At 41.7% G+C, this 21,843-nt stretch overlaps 1 protein-coding gene across 13 annotated transcripts in view; it reads right to left on the minus strand.

The window, feature by feature from the left end:
- Positions 1–21,843, minus strand: part of ctnnd2b (catenin (cadherin-associated protein), delta 2b) — a 1,542,927-nt gene that overhangs the window by 134,992 nt on the left and 1,386,092 nt on the right. For all 13 annotated transcript variants that reach the window (XM_069906986.1, XM_069906993.1, XM_069907003.1 and 10 more), the window contains one exon: positions 1,226–1,409. In XM_069906986.1, coding sequence (XP_069763087.1) covers positions 1,226–1,409 — 184 coding nt within the window. The remainder of the gene's footprint in view (positions 1–1,225; positions 1,410–21,843) is intronic.

The raw sequence follows: 21,843 nt of genomic DNA on the forward strand, positions 1-21,843 counted from the left end.
CCAGCAAAATGGTCTTGTTGGCAGGAGGGAGTGGGTTGCAGCAAATAAATGTCTGCTGGGTAGCAACACAAATAACCTACACCAGTCATTCTCAACGGAGGCTAGACTAACCCCTCCTGCAGGCCACAGCACATTTAAGGGGGGAGGGGGGAGGGAGAGGCGACAGACTGAAATCATAATTTTTTTTTAATGTAGCCAGGCGAAATATGGAAGAAATCAACTAAACTTGACTGCTTCATAGGGGAGGGGATGGGGAGTGGATATAAACTTTGAGCAGAGTCCTAAGGGAGCCATAGACCTAAAAAAAAGGTTGAGAATAGCTGAGAGACACACTGGGTCAGTAAATGGTCTGGCCCATGCCCAAAGGTCCCACAAATGCTAAGGTTCATCCAGCCTGAGGATAGACCTTGCAAACCTTGTGGGAATTAAGGAGTTTCCTCTGCTGGCCTTATCTTTAGAAAGACTGTGGAGAAAATCTGCTTGTGTACAAGTATCATTTTTCCATACATTTTATATACTATTTAGCTTACTTAGAAGTGTAAATCTCACTATCTTTTGCTTGTCCAAGCTCAACTTTGCTTCCCACCTTGTTCTTCATCTCAACCCCAATCTCTGCCATGTTACTCCATCTCTTGAATTCCTCTCATACTCAGCTCAATGTAAGTTTAGATTACTCTTGGACAATGTTGCTCAAACTCGCTGAGTTTCAAGTAGAAAAAGCTTCTGGGCTATTAAATCTGGGGCAGCACTGTTGATGTAGTAGTCCCAGCAATTGGGACCGGGGTTCAAATCCCAAGCTGACTGTTAAGGAGTTTGTACGTTTTCCTTGGGTCTGCATGGGTTTTCCCCGGTGGCTCCCACCATTCAAAACAGCTGGGGATTGTAGGTTAAAATGGGTGTAAATTGGGCGGCACGGACTTGTGCGTCAAAATGGCCTGTAACCGTGGTGCATGTCTAAATAAAAAAAAGTTTCAATGCTATTCCCATCGATGCTGTCAAGGAGCTTTGTCAGCCAGAGAGCTCTGTCTTTCACCTGCAAAAAATCCCGCACTCAGTAAATGATGGGCTATAGGACCAAGTCTCAGGATAACTGCAGGGAGCACATATGTACATTACTATTGGCTGCAAGAAAAATTTCAGCGGTCGCACTTCGAGGTCAACAATTTAAAATGCATGGCAGCTCTCAGCTCGCATGCAAGAAGGATAAAGGTCGGGGCTGTCTAACCTGAGGCATCCAGTGGCATTCCGCAGGACCATGGAGGTGTGAAGCTGAATTTTCCGATCTTCCTGGTGAGGCGAGATATCCCAGCCGGAGTGTGGAATGATAATTGCATTGGTGAGCACAACCAGGGCATCCTGGATAATTGGCATCTTCAGTGCATCACAAGATGACAGGTTCCACAGGACACCTTCAAAGGGAAAGAAGCGAAGATGTACATTTGTTTGTCAAAGGGGGAGGAGAGGGAAAGGAGACGTAATTAATGCTGAAAACATTTGCTGAGGGTTTTGGAATGGCAGACTGGTTTTGTCAACTTACTGCGAGGTTCAAAAGGGGTGTCTGTTTAAAGCCTCTCAGAAGTAAAATAGCAAGGTCAAGACTGGGCTTAAAAAATGGTGACTATAAAAATCACAGAATTTAAAGTAGGAATGGATATAAACTAATTCCCTTAAATTTGGAGTCAGTCAACTGCAGCAGATTTAGTTAAACAAGAAAATCTGAAGATTTTAGATTTATTTTAGATTTAGATATACAGCACGGTAACGGGCCATTTGAGCCCTACAAGCCCATACCGCCCAATTTACACCCCATTAACCTACACCCCTGGTACATTTTGAAAGGTGGAAGGAAACCAGAGCCCTCAGAAAAAACCACATAGACACAGGAAGAATGTGTGAACTCCTGGTCGGGTCCTGATCGCTGGCCCTGTAAAGGCTCTGCACTAACTGCTACACCAACCGTGCCACCCTGGGCTCATTTATTAACTGCACTACTGACCTGGCCCCTTCCCCAGCCATAATAAGGACAGGATCCCCATCCTCCGCATCCAAAAAATTATCCTCCATAATTTCCGCCACCTACAACGGGATCCCACCATCGGAAACATCTCCCCTCTCTGCCTTCTGCAGGGACCCTCCCTCTGGGACTCCTGTGTTCACTCCTCCCTTCCCAGTAATTGACCCCTTGGCACCGACCCCTGTGATGGCAAGAGGTGCTACAGCTGTTGTTCTCAACCTTTATCTTTCCACTTCAAACCACTTTAAGTAACCCCTATGCCAGGGGTCGGCAACCTTTTTAAAAAAAAACTCATATTCCACCTTCAGTATTCCCTATGCTTTCGTGCTCTGTGATTAGTAAGGGATTACTTAAGGTGTTATGTGGGTGGAAAGAAAAAGTTTGAAAACCACTGTTTCAATCATATCTCATTGACTCATTATATGTATGGTTTCATAACTCCAAAGGAAATGGGCCAATGACAAATTTTCTCATGCAAAATATTTTAGTAACAATTTGGTCAAGAGCAGAGGTTCTCAACCTTTCCTTCCCACTCACATCCTACCTTAAGCAATCTCTTATCAATCACAGAGCACTAATTTCATAGGGAATACTTAAAGTGGGATGTGAGATTTAAAATAAAAGGTTGTCCACCTTTACCTTTGGAGTTCTGAAACCATGTTCATAATGAGTCAATGAGGTACAATTGAAACTGTGGTTTTCAAACTTTTTCTTTCCACCCACATACCACCTTAAGTAATCCCTTACTAATCACAGAGCACCAATAGCATAGGGAATACTGAAGGTGGAATATGAGTTTTTTTTAAAAAAAGGTTGCCCACCCCTGGCCCTAATTATCAGTCTTGTGGATTTATCTGGCCCAGGATCCAGACATAGGTCAAAGTTGCCCCCATTAGAATATTTTCATTCCACTCCGCCAATTGTAGGGAAATGTCCTGTATAACTTTGCCATTATCATAGTTGGGGTTGTAGACATTCACTAGGGTCCAGGATTCCGAATATATCGGACAGTGTACCATAACGAATCTTCCCATTTTGTCTGTAATCACCTTTTGCACCTGCACTGGAATACTTTTCCCCACTAGAAGTGCCACTCCCCTTGCCTTTGAGCCAAACAAGAAGGATATAACCTGACTCACCCAACTCCTTTTCAGCTTTTGATGTTCCTGCTCAGTTAAATGTGTCTCTAGAAGGAAGGCCAAATCTATCCTCATTTTAAAAAAAATGCGTGCAAAGTCCCTTTTCCACTTCACCATACCGTTTAAGCCGTTGATATTAAAAGTAGCAAACTTTACATTCTTAGCCATTTCCCCCGGGTTCCTCCCCTAAATGCTCCCCCTGTACCCTCAATCTCTTACCATCTGCCCTTTGCTCCACTCTATCTGAGCCACAAAAATAACTAGGTGAGGAAGAAGGGCGGGAACAAGGACAAAGACAAAAACCCAAATGACTAACCACAAAAAAATAAAGGAAGATGCCAAACCTTCCCTTAACCTCCTATTTCACACCTGACATAACCTTTGCCAAATGTTACATTCACCTCCCCCCACTCTATTGCCAACCTCCTTCAGTTGTCAACACTCCCCCCCCCCCCCCCACCAATAACAGGTTGTGCCACCAGCACCCATCTACTCCTCTCTCCGTCTCCTGCACTCCCCAAGAAAACCTGTAATTATTACTTCTTTTCTATTTGGCATAACCTCTTTTCAGACCCTTTGTTATACAATTTAAATGCCAAAATATCATTACAGTCCATAACACAAATTTGCAATGTAATAACAACCATTGTAGGCTGATCCCCAGTTGGGCTTTACTTCTTCTTTGTTCTCCCCAGTGTGGGCAAACCTTTGGCGAATTTCTGTGGCTTCTCTGGATCCGCAATAAACTTTCTTTCTCCTCCTGGTAATATCACCTTCAGGGTGGTCGGATGTCTCACTACACATTCATACCCCTTTTGCTTGATCAGACTCTTGGCTGGCTCAAATGCCTTCCTGGTCTTCAAAAGTGCTGCGCTAATGTCGGGCAGATGATTTTATTTCCCTCTACCTTTAAGGGAGACCCTCTTTTCTTTGTACCCGTTGTCGCCGCTGGCTCCTAATATTCTCTCCATGTTCTGATAATGCAATAACCTCATCAGGACAGGACACAGTCTCTGCCTGGGACCTGGTCTTGGGAAAAATAATCTATGAGCCCTTTCTATCTCAATTTTTTCTCCTAATATACCCTTGCCCAGCACCTTGGGGATTCAGGTCTGAAAAAAAACTTACTGGGTTTTGCCCTTCAATCCCTTCCTTTCGCCCCATTATTTTAATGCTATTTAGCCTAATTTCCTCCAGATGTTCTCTCTTTCATTTAGCAGCATTTCCAATTTATTACCCATATCATGTTTGGTGTCCTCATTTTTACCCACCCTTTCCTCCACTTCAGCCACCCTACTCACTAGCCCACATAGGGTACCTTGGACCTTGTCCAGTTTCCCTCCCATATTTTGGGCTCTCCCCTCGACAGCCTGGATGAGTTCATCGTCCATTTGGCTCATTGTGTCAATGACGTCAAGCAGGGAGGGCTCTTTTTTTTAGTCCCACAGCCTGATGGAGCCTTCCTCCACTGCTGCCCTCATCCTCTTCAGAGCTCCTGGTTCCGTCACCGCTGCTGCCGGTGCTTGCTGTCTTTTCTAGTCCCTCGCTGGACCTGTTGATTGCTGTGCTCGACCCGCCACTGCTCGCTGCTGCGTCGCCCGCCAAACCATGCGACTTGTCTCCGGACCCATCACTGGAACCAAGGTGAGCAGCGACCTCCCCCTCGATACTGGAGTCAACATCGGTTCTTCACAGCATCTTATCTGTCCGGGCCGGCCCACTCCCCACACTCTTCAGGGTCACTGCTCTGTGGCCGTTACAGGCACTGACTTCATCCTAGGCCTTGCACTGTGAGGGTGCCAGACCTGGCATCCCTACTGTGGGAGGGGGGCCCCCAAGCTTCTCCCCATCTCCTGGGCCTTCGGAAAGGCTTTCTTTATGTACTTGCCGGGCAGTAGCACTGTTCTCGTCAGAGCCTCTTCCTCCCTGTTGGGTGGGTCATTCACCTGAAGCTGCAGCTCCCTCCTCGGGCCCTGGGGAAGCCCCACCATTTTCCTTGCCATGAGGCACCCCAAGTCGGGCCTCTCATTTTGATGGAGATTTCTTTTGTGCTTTTATGTGTGAATTTACTTTTCTTAGTCATTATTTATTTTAGATTTCTTCACACACCCTTTATTGGTATTTTGGCAATTCAGTTGAGAGGTTTTTACCCTATTTATTCTTGAAAATCCTGGGAGCTCTAGGATTCCACCGCCTCCTACTCTCCCCGCATTGCGTGAAGCAACATTTCATGAGAATTTGTTGGGATCATTTACGGCATTTGACACTCCTGAAGCAAACTCTTCCACGTCGGGAAGATTGGACGCAGATTGGGACACCTACGCTCTGACTGGTGCAACAGCAGGGACCTCCCCATGACCACTCATTTCAATTCAACACACCATAGCCACATCGATATGTCATCTACAGTCTTGTGAACTGCCAAATCGAGGCCACCCACAAATCAGAGGAACAGCACCCCGCTCCCTTGGGGTCCAACTGCTCAGTCCGACTGCCGTCAGCTCTGTACAAGCTTTGAATGGCCCATTAATGGAGCTCAGTGTGAAATCAGGCTATGTTCATGCAGATAACTTTTATCCATCATCCTCCGCTCACTGCATTTTTAGATAGACAGCACAGAAACAGGCCCTTCAGCCCAACTGTTCATGCTTACTGCCCAAGCATCCATTCAAAAGCCTTTTAAAATGCTGTCATTGTATCTTCTTCAAACATTCTCTCTGGCAGCTTGTTCCAGATAACCACCTCCCTCTGTGCATTTAAGCTCACTTGGAAAGGTAGGGCCTAATTCGGAGGAGTGAGCCTGGCTTTGCGCACGAGAAAACCCTATCTCACAAATCTGGCTGAGTTCCTTTCAGGAGATAACTGATAAAAGTGATGAAGTCAGGATGGTAGACATGACTGGCATGGACTTCAACAAGGCTTTTGGCAAGATACAAAGTGATAGGCTGATCCAGATCAGTAGACCACAAGGGATCCAGAGCATGTGGATTTTTTGAAGAAAGCACGTCAGCACCTCTACTTGGTCAGGAATTTAAGGAAGTTTGATACCAGATCACAGGCATTTAAGTGTCCAGAGATCCAGATCACGACAGAAGGAGCTGCAGAAAGCTATATCCTGGGCGAACTGGAGTTTCCGGACATAAATGGAAACCACAAGGGATTTATGACAGCTGTGGCAGGGTCTAAGTGACATAACCAGTGACAAACCCAAATCCAGTGCAGTATGAGACAGCAATGCTTTAGTCCCAGACAAATGTAATGCCTTCTACACCTGATTCAACCACAGAACTAGGAAAAACTACTACTCCGCAACCCCACGTCCGTATCCGAGGATCCATTCCTGTCCATATCAGAGGATGATGTGTCTTCAGGAGAATGAATCAGAGAAAAGCATCTAGTCCAGACAGAATACCCAGCCGAATATTAAATCTTTGCTGACCATCGTGGCAATGTATTCACAGATATCTTCAACATCCAACCCCAGCAGGGCATGCTACCCACTTGTTACAAATATGTGTCAATTGTACTGGTGCCCAAGAGTGTGATAACCTGTATAAATGACTGTCGACCAGTGGCACTTACATCAATAGTTGGCATAGCGGTTAACACAACGCCTTTAGAATGCCAGCGACTGGGACTGTGTTTTGAATCCTGTGCTGTCGGTAAGGAATCTTTACATTCTTCCCATGTCTGTGTGGGTTTTCCTGGGGGCTCCAGTTTCCTCCCACCATTCAAAATGTACCAGGGGTGTAGGATAATTGGATGTAAATTGCGTGGCATGGACCCGTGGGCCAAAATGTCCTGTTAACATGTCTAGATTTACATTTAAAAATTTATATGTAATTTTTTTTAATTTAGAAAGGCTGGTGTTGAGCATCAACATGGATATGTTTCAATTCACCTATTGTAGCAAAAGGTGAATGTCATCTCACTGGATGTACACAAAGCCCTGGAACACCTAAACAGCAAAGATGCATTCATCAGGACGTTCTTTATCAACTACAGTTCGCCATTTAAAACTGATAAGCAAACTCCAAGACCTGGGACTCAGCACCCCTCTGTGTAATTGGATCCTGGATTTCCTCACCTCAAGACCACAATCAGTGAAGATTGGTAAGAACATCTCCTCCACAATTTCCATCAGTACTATCTACAAATTTGCTGACAATACCACGGTAGTGGGTTGTATAAAAGGGACAATGAGTCAGCCTACAGGAGGGAAGAGACTTGACTCTTCACCAACAACAACCTCGCACAATCCCACCAAAACCAAGGAGCTGATTGTTGACTTCAGGAAGGAAAACCAGAGGTATATGATCCATTAATCATTGGGGGAACAGAGATGGATTGGGTGAGCAAATTTAATTTCCTGGAGGTCACCATCTCAGAGGATCTTTCCTGGAACCCACAGACTAATGTCATCGTGAAGAAAGCACGTCAGCACCTCTACTTCCTCAGGAGTTTACAGAGGTTTGGTGTGACATCAGAAACCCTGCCAAATTTCTACAGAGGTGTGGTGGAAAATGTGCTGACCAGCTGCACCACGGACTGGTATGGGGACACCAATACCCCTGAGGGTAAAACCCTGCAAAAGGTAGTGGACACAGCTCAGGACATCACAGGCAAAATCCTCCCCACCATCGAGAACATCTACAGGAAGCGGGTGCTGTCGGACAGCAGCAGCAATCATCAAGGATCTATACCACCCAGCACACGCTCTTGTTCTCGCTGGAAAGGTGTCTAGGTGCCACAAGACTCGCACCACCAGGTTCAGGAACAGCTGCTACGCCTCCACCGTCAGGCTCCACAACAACAAACTCAATCAGAGACTCATTTAAGGATGCTTACTTGTGCACTTTATTTCCCCTTTATCTTATCTCTGTATTGCAGTTTATTTACATGTTGACATCGAGGCAGTTTTTGTTTTGCACTGCCTCGCCCGCAAGAAAAAGAATCTCAGGGTTGTATGTGATGTCATGCATATACTCTGACAATAAATCTGAATTGGTGTAGTGGCTGCTGGCTGTACTTGTGGAGTTTGAGCAGAAGCAATGACTACCCATCCTTTTAATTTCTCTCTCCCCTCCAATTACTCTTCCCTCTCTAATCTCCTTTACTCTCCACTCTGTTCCTCTATCAGCCCCATCCTCACTTCAATCTCTTCCCTCCTTTCCTCCTCTGACCACTCCCAGCCCTCCTATCCTTTGCTTCCTTTCTCATCTTCCTCCGTGGACGACCTGCCATGACTCCAAGTTATTTCTCCTGTCGAAGGAGCCGCATTACCTGCTGTCACTGGAACACCAGGCAGAGGACAAAAATCAGCACATAATAACCTCAGCCCTCCAGGTTGGTGTCTGCCTCCTTCAGGGTTTCTTTTTTAAAAAAAAACAACTCGTTGATCACTGCCTGAGCTCAGCCTATTTATTTCCACATTGGATATTTTTTTCCTTTTCTCCTCCTGCTAATATTACTGTCCTGGGACTAAGAGATACACTCATCCCTTTACTTCATGCAGTGAAAAGGGTTTTAAATAAAAAAATCAGAAGCCTGCTTCTCCACATCTCCTGAAGCCACCAGTGACAGTATTAAAATGAAAGATAAGATTGTGGTTGCCAGGCAGACCCTACAAGATAAAATAAAAGAGATACTTTCACACAATCACAACACATTTTTCATCAATTTTCCTTCCACAAAGCAAGCCTCAAAAGAAGCCCAAGTGAGTTTAATCACTGCGTTCAATCAAAACATCACATGCGTTCAATCATAACATCAGATACTTAACTGATTTAAAAGGTGGAACTAGATTTGGAAAACAGATTGTTCCTGATATGGAGAGAGGCAGCTCCTTTCAGTTGCCTATGCAAATGCTGCAGGGGTTTGCTCTTTAAATAAACTTAATTAAATCTTACTTTGAAGACAGATGCAGCTCATCAGCAGGCAACGCTCCTCCACCCTTCATGTGTATTTATTGAGTCACATTGGGTTTTTGCCCCACAATATTTAATTTTGAAATTTACATTCCTGTTTTCAAATCCTTCCATGCCCTTAACCATAGTATTCTCTCAGAAACCACATAGGTTAGCCTCCAAAATCTCCACACTTCTCCAATTCTGACACTCTACTACTTTCCCATCAACTCTGTGCTCCCTCCGAAATGTCAGTCCCTTTATCTACCTTTGAAACAGCCTTTCACATGACATCAGATGGAACCATCTGCTCAAGGTGAACAAACTTGAAATTCAACAAGTTTTTAAAATAATCATCCCTAAAACCCTTGAAGTGAAGTAATCTTTTTTAAAAACAAGTTAAAAAAAAATCACAATGGAGGGGAAACTCAATAAACCGTCTACTTGGCCTCCACCACCATCTTGTGCCTTGTGACTTCCAGCTCAGGTTCAAGGTCTCCCAGTTTGGCGCTGACCAGTACCTGCACTGCATTGAGCACTGCTCCCTTCGCTACACCCAGGTACACTGTTTAGGGACTTTCTCCAGCAGTGGGTTTTCGCTTCAATCACTGTGTCTACTGACTTTTGTGTTATACTCCTAATTTTTATTTTTAAAAATTCTCATGTTGCAACACTAGCAAATGTCCTCGTACGAACTAAATACATTTCAACAAGCCAAATAACAAAAAAATCCAAACTGCACCACTGGTTTCAAAGCAGCTTCCGCATGGGTGTCATTTCCAACTGTGCAAAGTCTTGGTAGGCAAACATTCCAACCGAAGAGATGGGCAATATGAGAAAGTCGGCATTGCTTCAGGACGACCTTATGAAGTGGAGTGCAGGTTGCTCTGGGCCAGCTCTTAACCAGAGTAGAAAGTAATACTTCAATTTGCACTGGGAGGTATCAAGTTAAGAGCATGGAAGTGCAAGATACAAAGTCATAGAATTGTACTGCACAGAAACAGGCCCTTGGGCTGAGCATGGTCACGTCAACCTTTTCCCCTTCACTAATACCAGTTCCACTTGCCCACATTAGGTCCATTTGTTAGTTGTGAATGCAGGAATTGCATCTAATTCCCCCATCTCCTCTGGCAGCCCATTCCAGATGCCAACTGTCCTGTGGTTTTTTTTTTTGGTTCCAATCTGTTCTACAACTCCTTTATATTACCTTAAACTCACACCCTCCTGCTTTTGATTCCCTCACCACAATAAAAAAAACACATGACTATCCACACTATTTATGCCTCTTATTTTACATACCTCTGTCAGGTCAACCTGTAGCCCCCTTTACTCCAGGGAAAACACCATGGCCTGTCCAATCTCTCTCCGTAACTCAAGCCCTCCAATCCAGGCAACATCCTGGTGAATGTCCTGAATACTCCCTCCAGCACAGAAGGTACCAAGACAAAGGGCATGAAAATTGAAGACAAAGAGTTATAGAATCAAATAGCACATGGGCTTAACACGATTATGCTGACCTTTTTCCACCAACTCCAATCCTATTTGCCCATATTAGGTCCATATGCCTTGCCTGGTTAGTTGTTTGTCTTAATCAGTAGTTTTCAAACTTTGTCCTTCCACTCACATCTCACTTTAAGTAATCCCTCTGCCATAGTTGCTCTGTGATGAGTAAGGGATTGCTTAAGGTGGGATGTAGGTGGAAAGACACAACCACTGTTTTAATGGTAATTGACTCGTTATGTGCACGTTTTCACAACTCCAAAGGAAATGGGCCAATGACAATTTTTCTCAAGCAAAATATTTCAGTAAGAATTGGGTCTTGAGCAGTGGTTCTCAACCTTCCCTTCCCACTCACATCCCACCTTAAGCAACCCCTTACTAATCACAGAGCACCGATGGCACAGGGATTACTTAAAGTGGGATGTGAGTGGGAAAAAAAAAGTTTGAGAACCATTGGTCTAAATGAGACTTGATTGCATCCAATTCCACCCATTTCCTCTGGGTAAATGAGATATCTTATTACCTTAACGTGGTAATTATGTCCCTTAATCACCACATTTAATTAATGAATTAAAATGCCAAATTATCTTTTTGTGTCTCACAACACAGAACGAGGCCATTTGGCCCACCACATTCATGCTGACTATCCAAGACCCATTTAAACTTATCCCATTTTATTCTTCCTACCTACCCAATAATTTTCCCTCCCCAGGTTCTACCTCTCACCTCCACCCCTTGCATGTGGGATCTCTCCCCCTCTCTGATTATTCTCCAGTGAAGCACCAAAATGAAACATTTATCTGCATTAAACTCCATCTGCCATCTTTCAGCCCACTTTTCTAACTGGCTTAAATCTCTCCGCAAGCTTTGAAACCCTTCTTCACTGTCCACAACCCTGCCTTTCTTAGTATCATCCACATACTTACTAATCCAATTTACCACCCATCATCCAGATCATTAATGCATATGACAAACAGTAATGGACCCAGTACTGAACCCTCAGGCACACCACTAGTCACTGGCTTCCAATCTGACAAACAGTTATTTACCACTACTCTCTGGCATCTCCCATTCAACCATTGTTGAATCCATTTTACCACTTTAATGTCAATATCTAATGATTGAACCTTCCTAACTAACCTTCCCTGAGGAACCTTGTCAAATGAATTCCATATGTACAACATCCACTGTTTTACCCTCATCAACTTTCCTAATAACCTCCTAAAAAAATTCGATAAGGTTTGTCAAACACTATCTTTCCCTCACAAATCCATGTTGACTGTTCCTAATCAAACCCCACCTATCCAAATATTTATATGTACCATCTATAAGAATACTTTCCATTAACTTACTCACCATTGATGTAAACTTACAGGCCTGTAATTATTAGTTTTACTTCTAGAACTTTTTTTAAACAATGGAACTAAATGAACTACCCTCCAATCCTCCACCACTATTCCCGTTACTAAAGACATTTTAAATATCTCCATCTAAGTCCCTACTATTTCTACACTAACCTTCCTCAAGGCCACAGGGAATATCTTGTCAGGACCTGGAGACTCATCCACCTTTATTTTCCTTAAAAGGGTCAGAACTTCCGCTCCTTTAATCATCATCATTTCCATAATTTCCCTACTTATTTCCCTTATTTTCCACAGATCAATATCCTTCTCCTTAGTGAATACCAAAAAAAACTTGTTCAAAATCTCCCCCATCTCCTTTGGCTCCACACAGGGGACCAATTTTATCCCTCACTATCCTTTTGCTCCTAATATATCTGTAGAAACCCTTTGGATTTATTTTCACCTTACTTGACAAAGCAACCTCATATCTCCTCTTAGCCTTTCTAATTTCCTTCTTGATTCTTTATATCCCTCTAACACCTCATTTATTTCATGCTGTTTATACTTTTTGTACACCTCTCTCTTTTTCTGAACCATGTTTCCAATAACCCTTGAAAACCAAGGCTCCAAAAACTTTTAACCTTTCCTTTCATCCTTACAGGAACGTACTGTCTGTACCCATAAAATTTCACATTTGAATGCCCTCCATTTTCCTTCTACATCCTTCCCGTAAATTTTTTTATTCCAGCCCACACCTTCCAAATTCATTCTTATCTCCTCAAAATTAGCCTTTCTCCAATCAAAAATCTCAACTCTGGGTCCAGACCTATCTTTCTCCATAATTATTTTGAAACCAATAGTATTGTGATCCAGAACACACACCTCTGTCACCTGACTTATCTAATTTCCTAATAGCAGATCCAACACTGTCCCTTCTCTAGTTGGTATTGATGTAGAAAACTATCCTGCACACATTTAACAAACTCCAAACCATCCAGCCCATTTACAGTATGGGCGTCCCAGTCAATGTGTGGGGAATTAAAATCTCCCGCATTCACAACCTGGTGCTGGCTTCAAATATCTGTTATTTTCTTACATGTTTGTTCCTCGTTCCCTCTCTACTTTAGGTGGTCTATAATTCACTCCCATAAGTGTTACAATTTTTTCCCACTCCTCAAATCCACCCGTAGTGCTACTCTAGGCAAGCCCTATAATCTATCCAACTAGAGCACCACTGTAATCTTGTTCTCCCTGTTCTATCACACCTGAAGCAATGAAATCCTGGATGTTTAGTTGCGAATCACACCCCTCCTTCAGCCATGTTTCACTAATGGCTACCATATGATAATTCCAACTCTTAAGATCAACTCCTTTACTCGCAATGCTCCTAACATTGAAATAAATTGTTAAGAAAATGTCCTTCTCTTGCTCTCTGTATATTACTGATGGTGCTTACAACTTATTTTCTTCAATTTCATCCTTATCCCCTACATCTACATGACAGCAACCACTTCTTCCTCTTTAATCTGTATGGGTTCCATGACCTCACTGCTTGTTTTCCTTACTTCCCACGTTTGTGCCAGTTTCCTGAGTGAAAACTGAAGCAAAAAAAAACATTTAAGATCTCCCCCATACCTTTTAGCTCCATATAAAGCCAACCACTCTGATCTTCAAGGGGACCAGTTTTGTCCCTGACTATCCTTTTGCTCTTAATATACCTGTAGAAATTCTGAGGATTTCCCTTCACATTGTCGGCCAAAGAAATCTCACGTCTTCTTTGAGCCGTCCTGATTTCTTCCTTGAGGTTTTTTCTTGCATTTGTATGCTCCTCAAGTACCTCATTTGCTTCATGTTGCCTATACTTGCTACACACTTCTCCCTTCTTCCAAACTAGATCCCCTATATCCCTCAAAAACCAAATTTTCCTATGCCTGTAACCTTGCCTTTGATCCCAACAGGAACATATAAATTCTGTACTCTCAAAATTTCACTTTTGAAAATCTTCCACTTACCTCGCATATCCTTTCTCCAATTTAGAATCTCAGGTCAAGGACCAGACCTTTCCTTCTCCATAATTAACTTGAAACTAATGGCATTGTGATCATTGGACCCAAAATGTTCCCCTAACCATATTTCTGTCATCTATCCTGTCTTGTTCCCTAAAAGGAGATCCAGTATTGCCCTCTCTCTAGTTGGTACCTCTATATATTGATTTAGATAAATTTCATGAACACGCTTGACCAACTCCAAGCTATACAGCTCTTTTTCAGCATGTGAGTCCCAGTCAATATGTGGAAAGTTAAAAGCTTTACAATGTCATTGTGAAGAAAGCTCGTCATTGCCTCTACTTCCTCAGGAGTTTGGTATAACACTGAATCCCTGGCAAATTTCTACAGATGTGTGGTGGAAAGTGTGCTGACCGGCTGCATCATGGTCTGGTATTGGGACACCAATACCCCTGAGTGTAAAGCCCTCCAAAAGGTAGTGGACATAGCCAGGACATCACAGGCAAAACCCTCCCCACTATCGAGAACATCTACAGGAACATTGCGTTGGAGAGCAGCAGCAATCACCAAGGATCTATACCACCCAGCACATGCTCTGTTCTCGCTGCTGCCATCAGGAAAGAGATCTTGGTGCTACAAGACTCACACCACCAGGTTCAGGAACAGCTGCTACCCCTCCACTATCAGATTCCTCAACCACAAACTCAGAGACTCATTTAAGGACTCTTACTTGTGCATTTTATTGATTTAAAAAAAAATCTCTGCATTGCACAGTTTGTGTTATCTGTTTACAGTTCTTTATTTGTTTTGATGTACATGATGGGTACAGTCTTTATTTTGCACTACCAATAAGTGGTAATTCTGCCTGGCCCATAGGAGAAAGAATTTCAGGGTTGTATGTGATGTCATGTATAAATAAATCTGAATCTGAATTTTGTTTCCTGAAGCTGTCTGCTATATTTGCTCCTCCAATTCTCATCGACTTTTCGGTGGTCTCTTATACAACCCCATGACTATGGTCATACCTTTCCTGTTCCTCAGCTCCACCCATTGTAGCCTCAGTAGACTAGCCCTCTGCCCTGTTCTGCCTGAGCACAGCTGTGATATTTTTCCTGATGAGCAATGCCACTCGTCCCCTTTCATCCCCTCCGTCTTATCGCGTCTAAAGCCACGGTAGCCCAGAACATTGACCTGCCCCTCCTGCAACCAAGTTGCATTAATGGCCACAATGACATGGCTCTTGTTTAACTGCAGGTCAAATAAGGCTAGTCCCCTTTAATAAATCCAACAAACCAGATCTGGTTCACAGTTTCTGAGTAAGTGGTCCATGCAGTTCAGAGCCATTGAGTGTTTTAATGATTTTTTGAGCATGAATATTAAAATAAGCGACAGAGACTCTTTGACATCATTGCCTATGCTCAAGGCCTCTGTACATGTGGGCATCATACACAGATGGGGCACAGAGTAAATGCTGTAAACTGGAAACCTCTGGCAACTTGGTTTCAGATTACATTTCTTTCTGCAGTATTCAAAAATGTGTTGCCATGCAAATGTATTCCCAGTCCGTGATTGAATCAGAAACGTCTTCTTTTTTTCAAGTCCATTATAGACGTTCACACCTTTTTTTAAGTATATATCGCACAGTAGAGAGCACAGAAATTCCCTCCATCAAAAGCTTTGAGCTGTCTCTCTGAGTGCACATAGAGAGGATTAATTTTACTTCAGAATTGTTGCCTTATTTCACTGAGTTTGGATCTTAAATAACATTATCATGGTATTTATGAGTGGTTTCACCCAAGTTGTGAATGTAGATCAAAAATAGACAAGGCACCACCATCTGATCCTCTGCCATCTTGCTGGTTACGCAAGATTCAAGGTTCCTTCATTGTGTAGAAGAATAATCACACAGAATTGTCTTCCGTGTGTCGGAAGGTAAACAGTCAGAGAGAAAGAGAAGGAAAAGAGAGTCCCTTCAGAGTCATTGAGTGGGTGCGGTTCACCTCCAGCGCTGCACCTGAGCAAGATCTCAATTCAGTTCAAACCATTGATAGTCCACGGCCAGGACCAACCCTCTGACAACGTCAGGAAGCCTTCCGTGACCAGGGCCCTTCTTGCTCTCAGGACCCTCTCGAATAATGGCTCCAATACCTTGTTCCCATGAACCACTCTCCAGCAGCCCGCAGCCTGTATGGGTCCCTCAGTTCCTCAGCTGCTCAGCCCCTCGCCGCTCCTCCAGTATGGTCACCTTCCTGTTGGGTCATCTTACCTGCTTCTCCTTCTCAACGGGGTTGTTTCTCCCCACATGTGGTGCATTGTGCCGGTCTGCTGCTTCCCCGGTGTCTGCAACCCCTCGTGGCTACTGCAGGTCATAGGCACCCCAATTGGGGCCAGACACTGCGGTTGCATGATTTGAAAATAAAATACCATCGAGTCCCTTAACAGACTGTTCAAGACCTGTATGGAGCAGTTGGTATTTGGACTGGATGATGTGTCTCCACTCTCTTGGGTCCATACTAGAGGCAACGCTGCCATTACTGCAGCCCCACCAATTTTTTACTAAATACTAATTTGAAAGTGACTGATTTATTCCAGCTAACCAATTTTGCCCCTTGGGTTTATTCCATGGGCCAGCACAGTTGGCGTAACGGTCAGTGCAACATTGTTACAGCGACAGCGATCGGGATCGGGGTTCGCACCCTACACTGTCTGTAAGGAAGTTTGTACGTTCTCCCCATATCTGTGTGGGTTTTCCCTTGGGGCTCCGGTTTCTTCCCACCCTTCAAAACGTACCAGGGGCTTAGGCTAATTGGGCGGCACAGGCTCATGGGCCGAAATGGCCTGTTACCGTGCGGTAGGACTAAATTTAATATAAAATTTAATTTAATGTTCTCATCAAATTTCCCCAGATTGTTCCATCAATCTATGCTCAAGACAGTTTTGAGTTGCCTGCTAAACGTATCCCAAACTGCATGTCTTTGATTTGTGGAAGGAACTTGGAATATTCAGGGGAACCCACATGTGCCCAGAAAGAGCATGCATCAAACATGTAGATGGGGCGGAGTCACGTGATGGAGTAGTGGCCGGACGGTGAACTCCAGCCCTCTCCAGAAAAGTCGGGAAAAACAAAGGAAAACACAAAGGCACAGAAATAAAAGTTAAAGAAAAGTGAATATAAAGGTGGAAAGAAGATGGCGACAAAAAAAGAAAAATCGAAAGCAACGGTAAGAAGAGAGGAAGAGAAGACAACAGAGGAAGAAGGTGAAGGCCTTACCTGTTCGAAGAGGCCCGCGGTGGAGAGAGAAACCCGCTCCCTCAGGTCGGTAGATAGTGGACTACAAAAATGGCTCGCTGAGCCGAGTAAAAGTGCGCAACCGCGATGTGCATGAAAAAAAGCACACCGACGGGAGGGGGGACCAGCTGGGGAGTCGATCTCCACAGCCGGCAACGACAGCTGCAGAACACCTGCAGCAAGAAGAGAACACAGAAGACAATGGAAACAAGAAAGAAGAGAAGAAAAGGGCAACAAAGAAACAACAGATGGCCAACCCAGAGGAAGAAGAAGAGGAAGAGGAAGAGTACAGTGAAATAGAAGAAGAAGAGAAAGGCAAGATAAAGGTTGTACTTTCTCTTATTAAAGGATACATGGAGTCATTTAAAGAATGGCAAACACAGGAATTTAATGATTTAAGAAAAAGAATAAACAACACAGAAGAGAAAATGAATAAAATAGATATGACCTTAACAGAAATGGAAAAGAAAATGGACAAGATGGAAGAGCGGGCAGTAGCAGCAGAAATGGAGGTAGAAGACTTAAAAAAGAAATTGGAGGAATCTAATAAAAAAGCGATAGAGACACAAGAACTGTTAGCTCAAAAAATAGATATAATGGAAAATTATAACAGAAGAAATAACATAAAGATAGTGGGCCTTAAGGAAGATGAAGAAGGCAAGAATATGAGGGAGTTTATAAAAGATTGGATCCCTAAGACCCTAGGATGTCCAGAACTACAGCAAGAAATGGAAATAGAAAGGGCACATAGAGCATTGGCCTCTAAACCACAACCACAACAAAAACCAAGATCTATTGTAGTAAAATTCCTAAGATATACTACAAGAGAAAAGGTACTGGAGAAGACAAGGGAAAAAGTAAGAGAGTGCAACAAACCACTGGAGTATAAAGGGCAAAAAATCTTCATTTATCCAGATATAAGTTTTGAACTCCTAAAGAAGAGAAAGGAGTTCAATACAGCAAAGGCGATTTTATGGAAGAAAGGGTATAAATTTATACTAAAGCATCCAGCGGTATTGAAAATATTTATTCCAGGACAACAAAACAGACTATTCTCGGACCCAGAAGAAGCACGAAAATTTGCAGAACAATTACAAAAATAGACTGAGGGATGAAGACGGGTAATGAGAGTAAAAATGATCACGATTGATATGTATGTGGGTAAAGAGGTATAAGAGTGAATAGATACAATGTGCATACGTGAATGTATCTGTACTTAGAGGAAAATATAGATAGTATAGACAAGAATTAATAAGGGAAGGTAATGGAATAGAGAGAATAAGGGGGGAATTAAAAGAGTGACCTTTGTTACATATGAAAAGTGAAATCTTTTCTGGGGGGGGCTGGGTGGGGGGAAATAGCGGTCACTGCAAAATCAGTTGACGCTTGCGAGTGGATTCGCAAACCCAAAAGGAGAGGGGTGATGTGGTTGCCCGACAAGGGATAAAGGACAACTCAGGAGGGGAAGGGGAGATTGGGGATAAAGAAGATATAAATAGGAGAATAAGGAAAATGTTGGATGTTGTAGGAATGTTGTCTTATAAAGAGTTGAAAATAAGAAAACAGAAATGGAAAAGGAGGAAAGGTAATGATGGAAAAACGGAAAGAGAAGATAAACAAAGTATAAAATGGCTACACTGAACTATATGACTAAATATTAATGGAATACATAACCAAATTAAAAGGAAGAAACTACTAAATTTACTGAAAAAGGAAAAAATTGATATAGCATTTGTCCAAGAAACACACTTAACTGAATTGGAGCACAAGAAATTAAAGAGAGATTGGGTAGGACATGTAACAGCAGCATCGTATAATTCAAAAGCAAGAGGAGTGGCTATATTAATTAGTAAAAATGTGCCATTTAAAATAGAAGAGGAAATAATAGATACAGCAGGGAGATATGTTATGATAAAATGTCAGATATATTCGGAGTTTTGGAATCTACTTAATGTATATTCACCTAACGAAGAAGATCAAAAGTTTATGCAAGATATCTTTTTGAAGGTAGCTAATACGCAAGGGAACATACTAATAGGAGGGGATTTCAACCTGAATTTGGATCCAAATATGGATAAAACTGGGAAAAAAATTAACAGAAAGAACAAAGTAACCAAATTTATAATTAAATCAATGCAAGAAATGAAACTTTTGGATATATGGAGGAAACAAAACCCAAAAGAAAAGGAATACTCATACTACTCGGCTAGACATAAAACATACTCAAGAATAGACCTATTTTTGTTATCAGCTAGTATGCAGGATAGAGTAAGAAAAACAGAATATAAAGCGAGAATACTATCGGACCATTCACCCTTAATATTGACAGTAAAGCTAGAGGACATCCCTCCAAGAATGTATAGATGGAGATTAAACCCCATGCTACTTAAAAGACAGGATTTTAGAGAATTTATTGAAAAACAATTAAAAATGTATTTTGAAGTAAATACGGAATCAGTGGAAGATAAGCTTATACTATGGGATGCAATGAAAGCATTCATTAGAGGGCAAATAATAAGTTATGTAACCAAGATGAAGAAGGACTATAATCAGGAAACAGAGCAGTTGGAAAGGGAAATAGTAAACATAGAAAAAAAAATAGCAATGAAGGAAGATACAACTAAAAGAAGAGAATTGGCGGATAAAAAAATAAAACATTAAACATTACAAACATATAAGGTAGAGAAGAATATAATGAAGAGAAAACAGAAATATTATGAACGAGGTGAAAAAACGCACAAAATCCTAGCATGGCAGCTTAAGACAGAACAAGCTAAAAAAGAGAAACAAATTACATATAATCCAAAAGAAATTAAGGAAAACTTTAGAGAATTCTATGAACAATTATACCGAAGTGAAAATGAAGGGAAAGAAGAGAAAATAGATGAATTTTTGACTAAAATTGAACTACCAAAACTACAAATAGAGGAACAAAATAAATTAACAGAACCATTAGGAACAGTAGAAATACAAGAGATAATTAAAAAATTACCAAATAATAAGACACCAGGAGAGGATGGATTTCCAATAGAATTCTACAAAACATTTAAAGACTTATTAATTCCGCCCCTCCTGGATGTAATCAACCAGATTGATGAAACACAAAGCTTACCAGATTCATGTAAAACAGCAATAATTACAGTAATACTAAAACAAGGGAAAGATCCACTCTCACCAGCGTCATATAGACCAATATCTTTGCTAAACACAGATTATAAGATAATAGCTAAACTATTAGCAAACAGATTAGCAGAACAGGTACCGAAAATGGTAAATTTAGACCAAACTGGATTTATCAAAAAAAGACGCACAACAGACAATATTTGTAAATTTATTAACTTAATTCATGCAGTAGAAGGAAATAAAGCACCTACAGTAGCAGTTGCTTTAGATGCAGAGAAGGCCTTCGACAGAGTAGAATGGAATTATTTGTTCAAAGTATTGCAAAAATTCAGTTTACCGGAGAAGTATATTAATTGGATTAAAGCATTATATAAGGGACCGTTAGCGAAAGTGACAGTAAATGGACATGTATCAAAGCAATTTAACTTAAGCAGGTCAACGCGGCAGGGATGCCCACTATCACCTTTATTGTTTGCGCTAGCTATAGAACCACTAGCAGAATTGATAAGAATAGATAATAATATAAAAGGAATAAAAATAAAAGACAGGGAATATAAAATCAGTCTATTTGCGGATGATGTTATAGTGTACTTAACAGAACCAGAACTATCAATAAAAGAATTATATAAGAAATTGAAGGAATATGGAGAAGTGTCGGGTTACAAGATAAACGTAAATAAAAGTGAAGCAATGCCTATGAATAATGCGGATTTCTCAAAATTTAAGAAGGAATCTCCATTCAGATGGCAAATGCAGGCAATAAGATACATAGGTGTACAAATAAACAAAAATCTAGGCCAATTATATAAACTCAATTATAATCCACTAATGAAAAAATTACTGGACGATTTAGAGCATTGGAAAGATCTACCACTAACACTGATAGGAAAGATAAACTGTATTAAAATGAACATTTTTCCAAGGATATTATACTTATTTCAGGCATTGCCAATACAACTGACAGAAAAATTCTTCAAAGAGTTAAAGAAAATAATAAGGAAATTTTTATGGAGAGGGGGGGAAACCGAGGATAGCACTAGATAAATTAACAGAATGGTACAAACAAGGAGGCTTACAATTGCCAAACTTTAAAAATTATTATAGAGCCGCACAATTAAGATACCTATCAGATTTTTATCAAACAAGGGAAAAACCAGACTGGACGAGATTAGAATTAGATAAAATAGGGGAAAAGATCCCTGAACACATATTATATAAATGGGATGAAAAATTGGTACAACATAGAACTTCTCCAGTATTACATCATCTCCTCAATATTTGGAAGAAGATTCATGTAGAAAGAAATAAAACAAATTATCAATTACCAAAACTAATATTGACGCAAAATAAGCTACTCCCTTTTACAATAGATAACCTTTCCTTTAGAGAATGGGAAAAAAAGGGATTAAAAGAATAGAAAATTGTTTTTCAAGAAATAGATTCTTATCCTTTGAACAAATGAGAGATAGGTACAATATAACTGGAGATACAGCGCTGGCATATTACCAACTGAGATCCTACTT

Source organism: Narcine bancroftii, chromosome 1 (genome assembly GCF_036971445.1).
Source record: "Narcine bancroftii isolate sNarBan1 chromosome 1, sNarBan1.hap1, whole genome shotgun sequence".
NCBI classification, from domain to species: Eukaryota; Metazoa; Chordata; class Chondrichthyes; order Torpediniformes; family Narcinidae; genus Narcine; species Narcine bancroftii.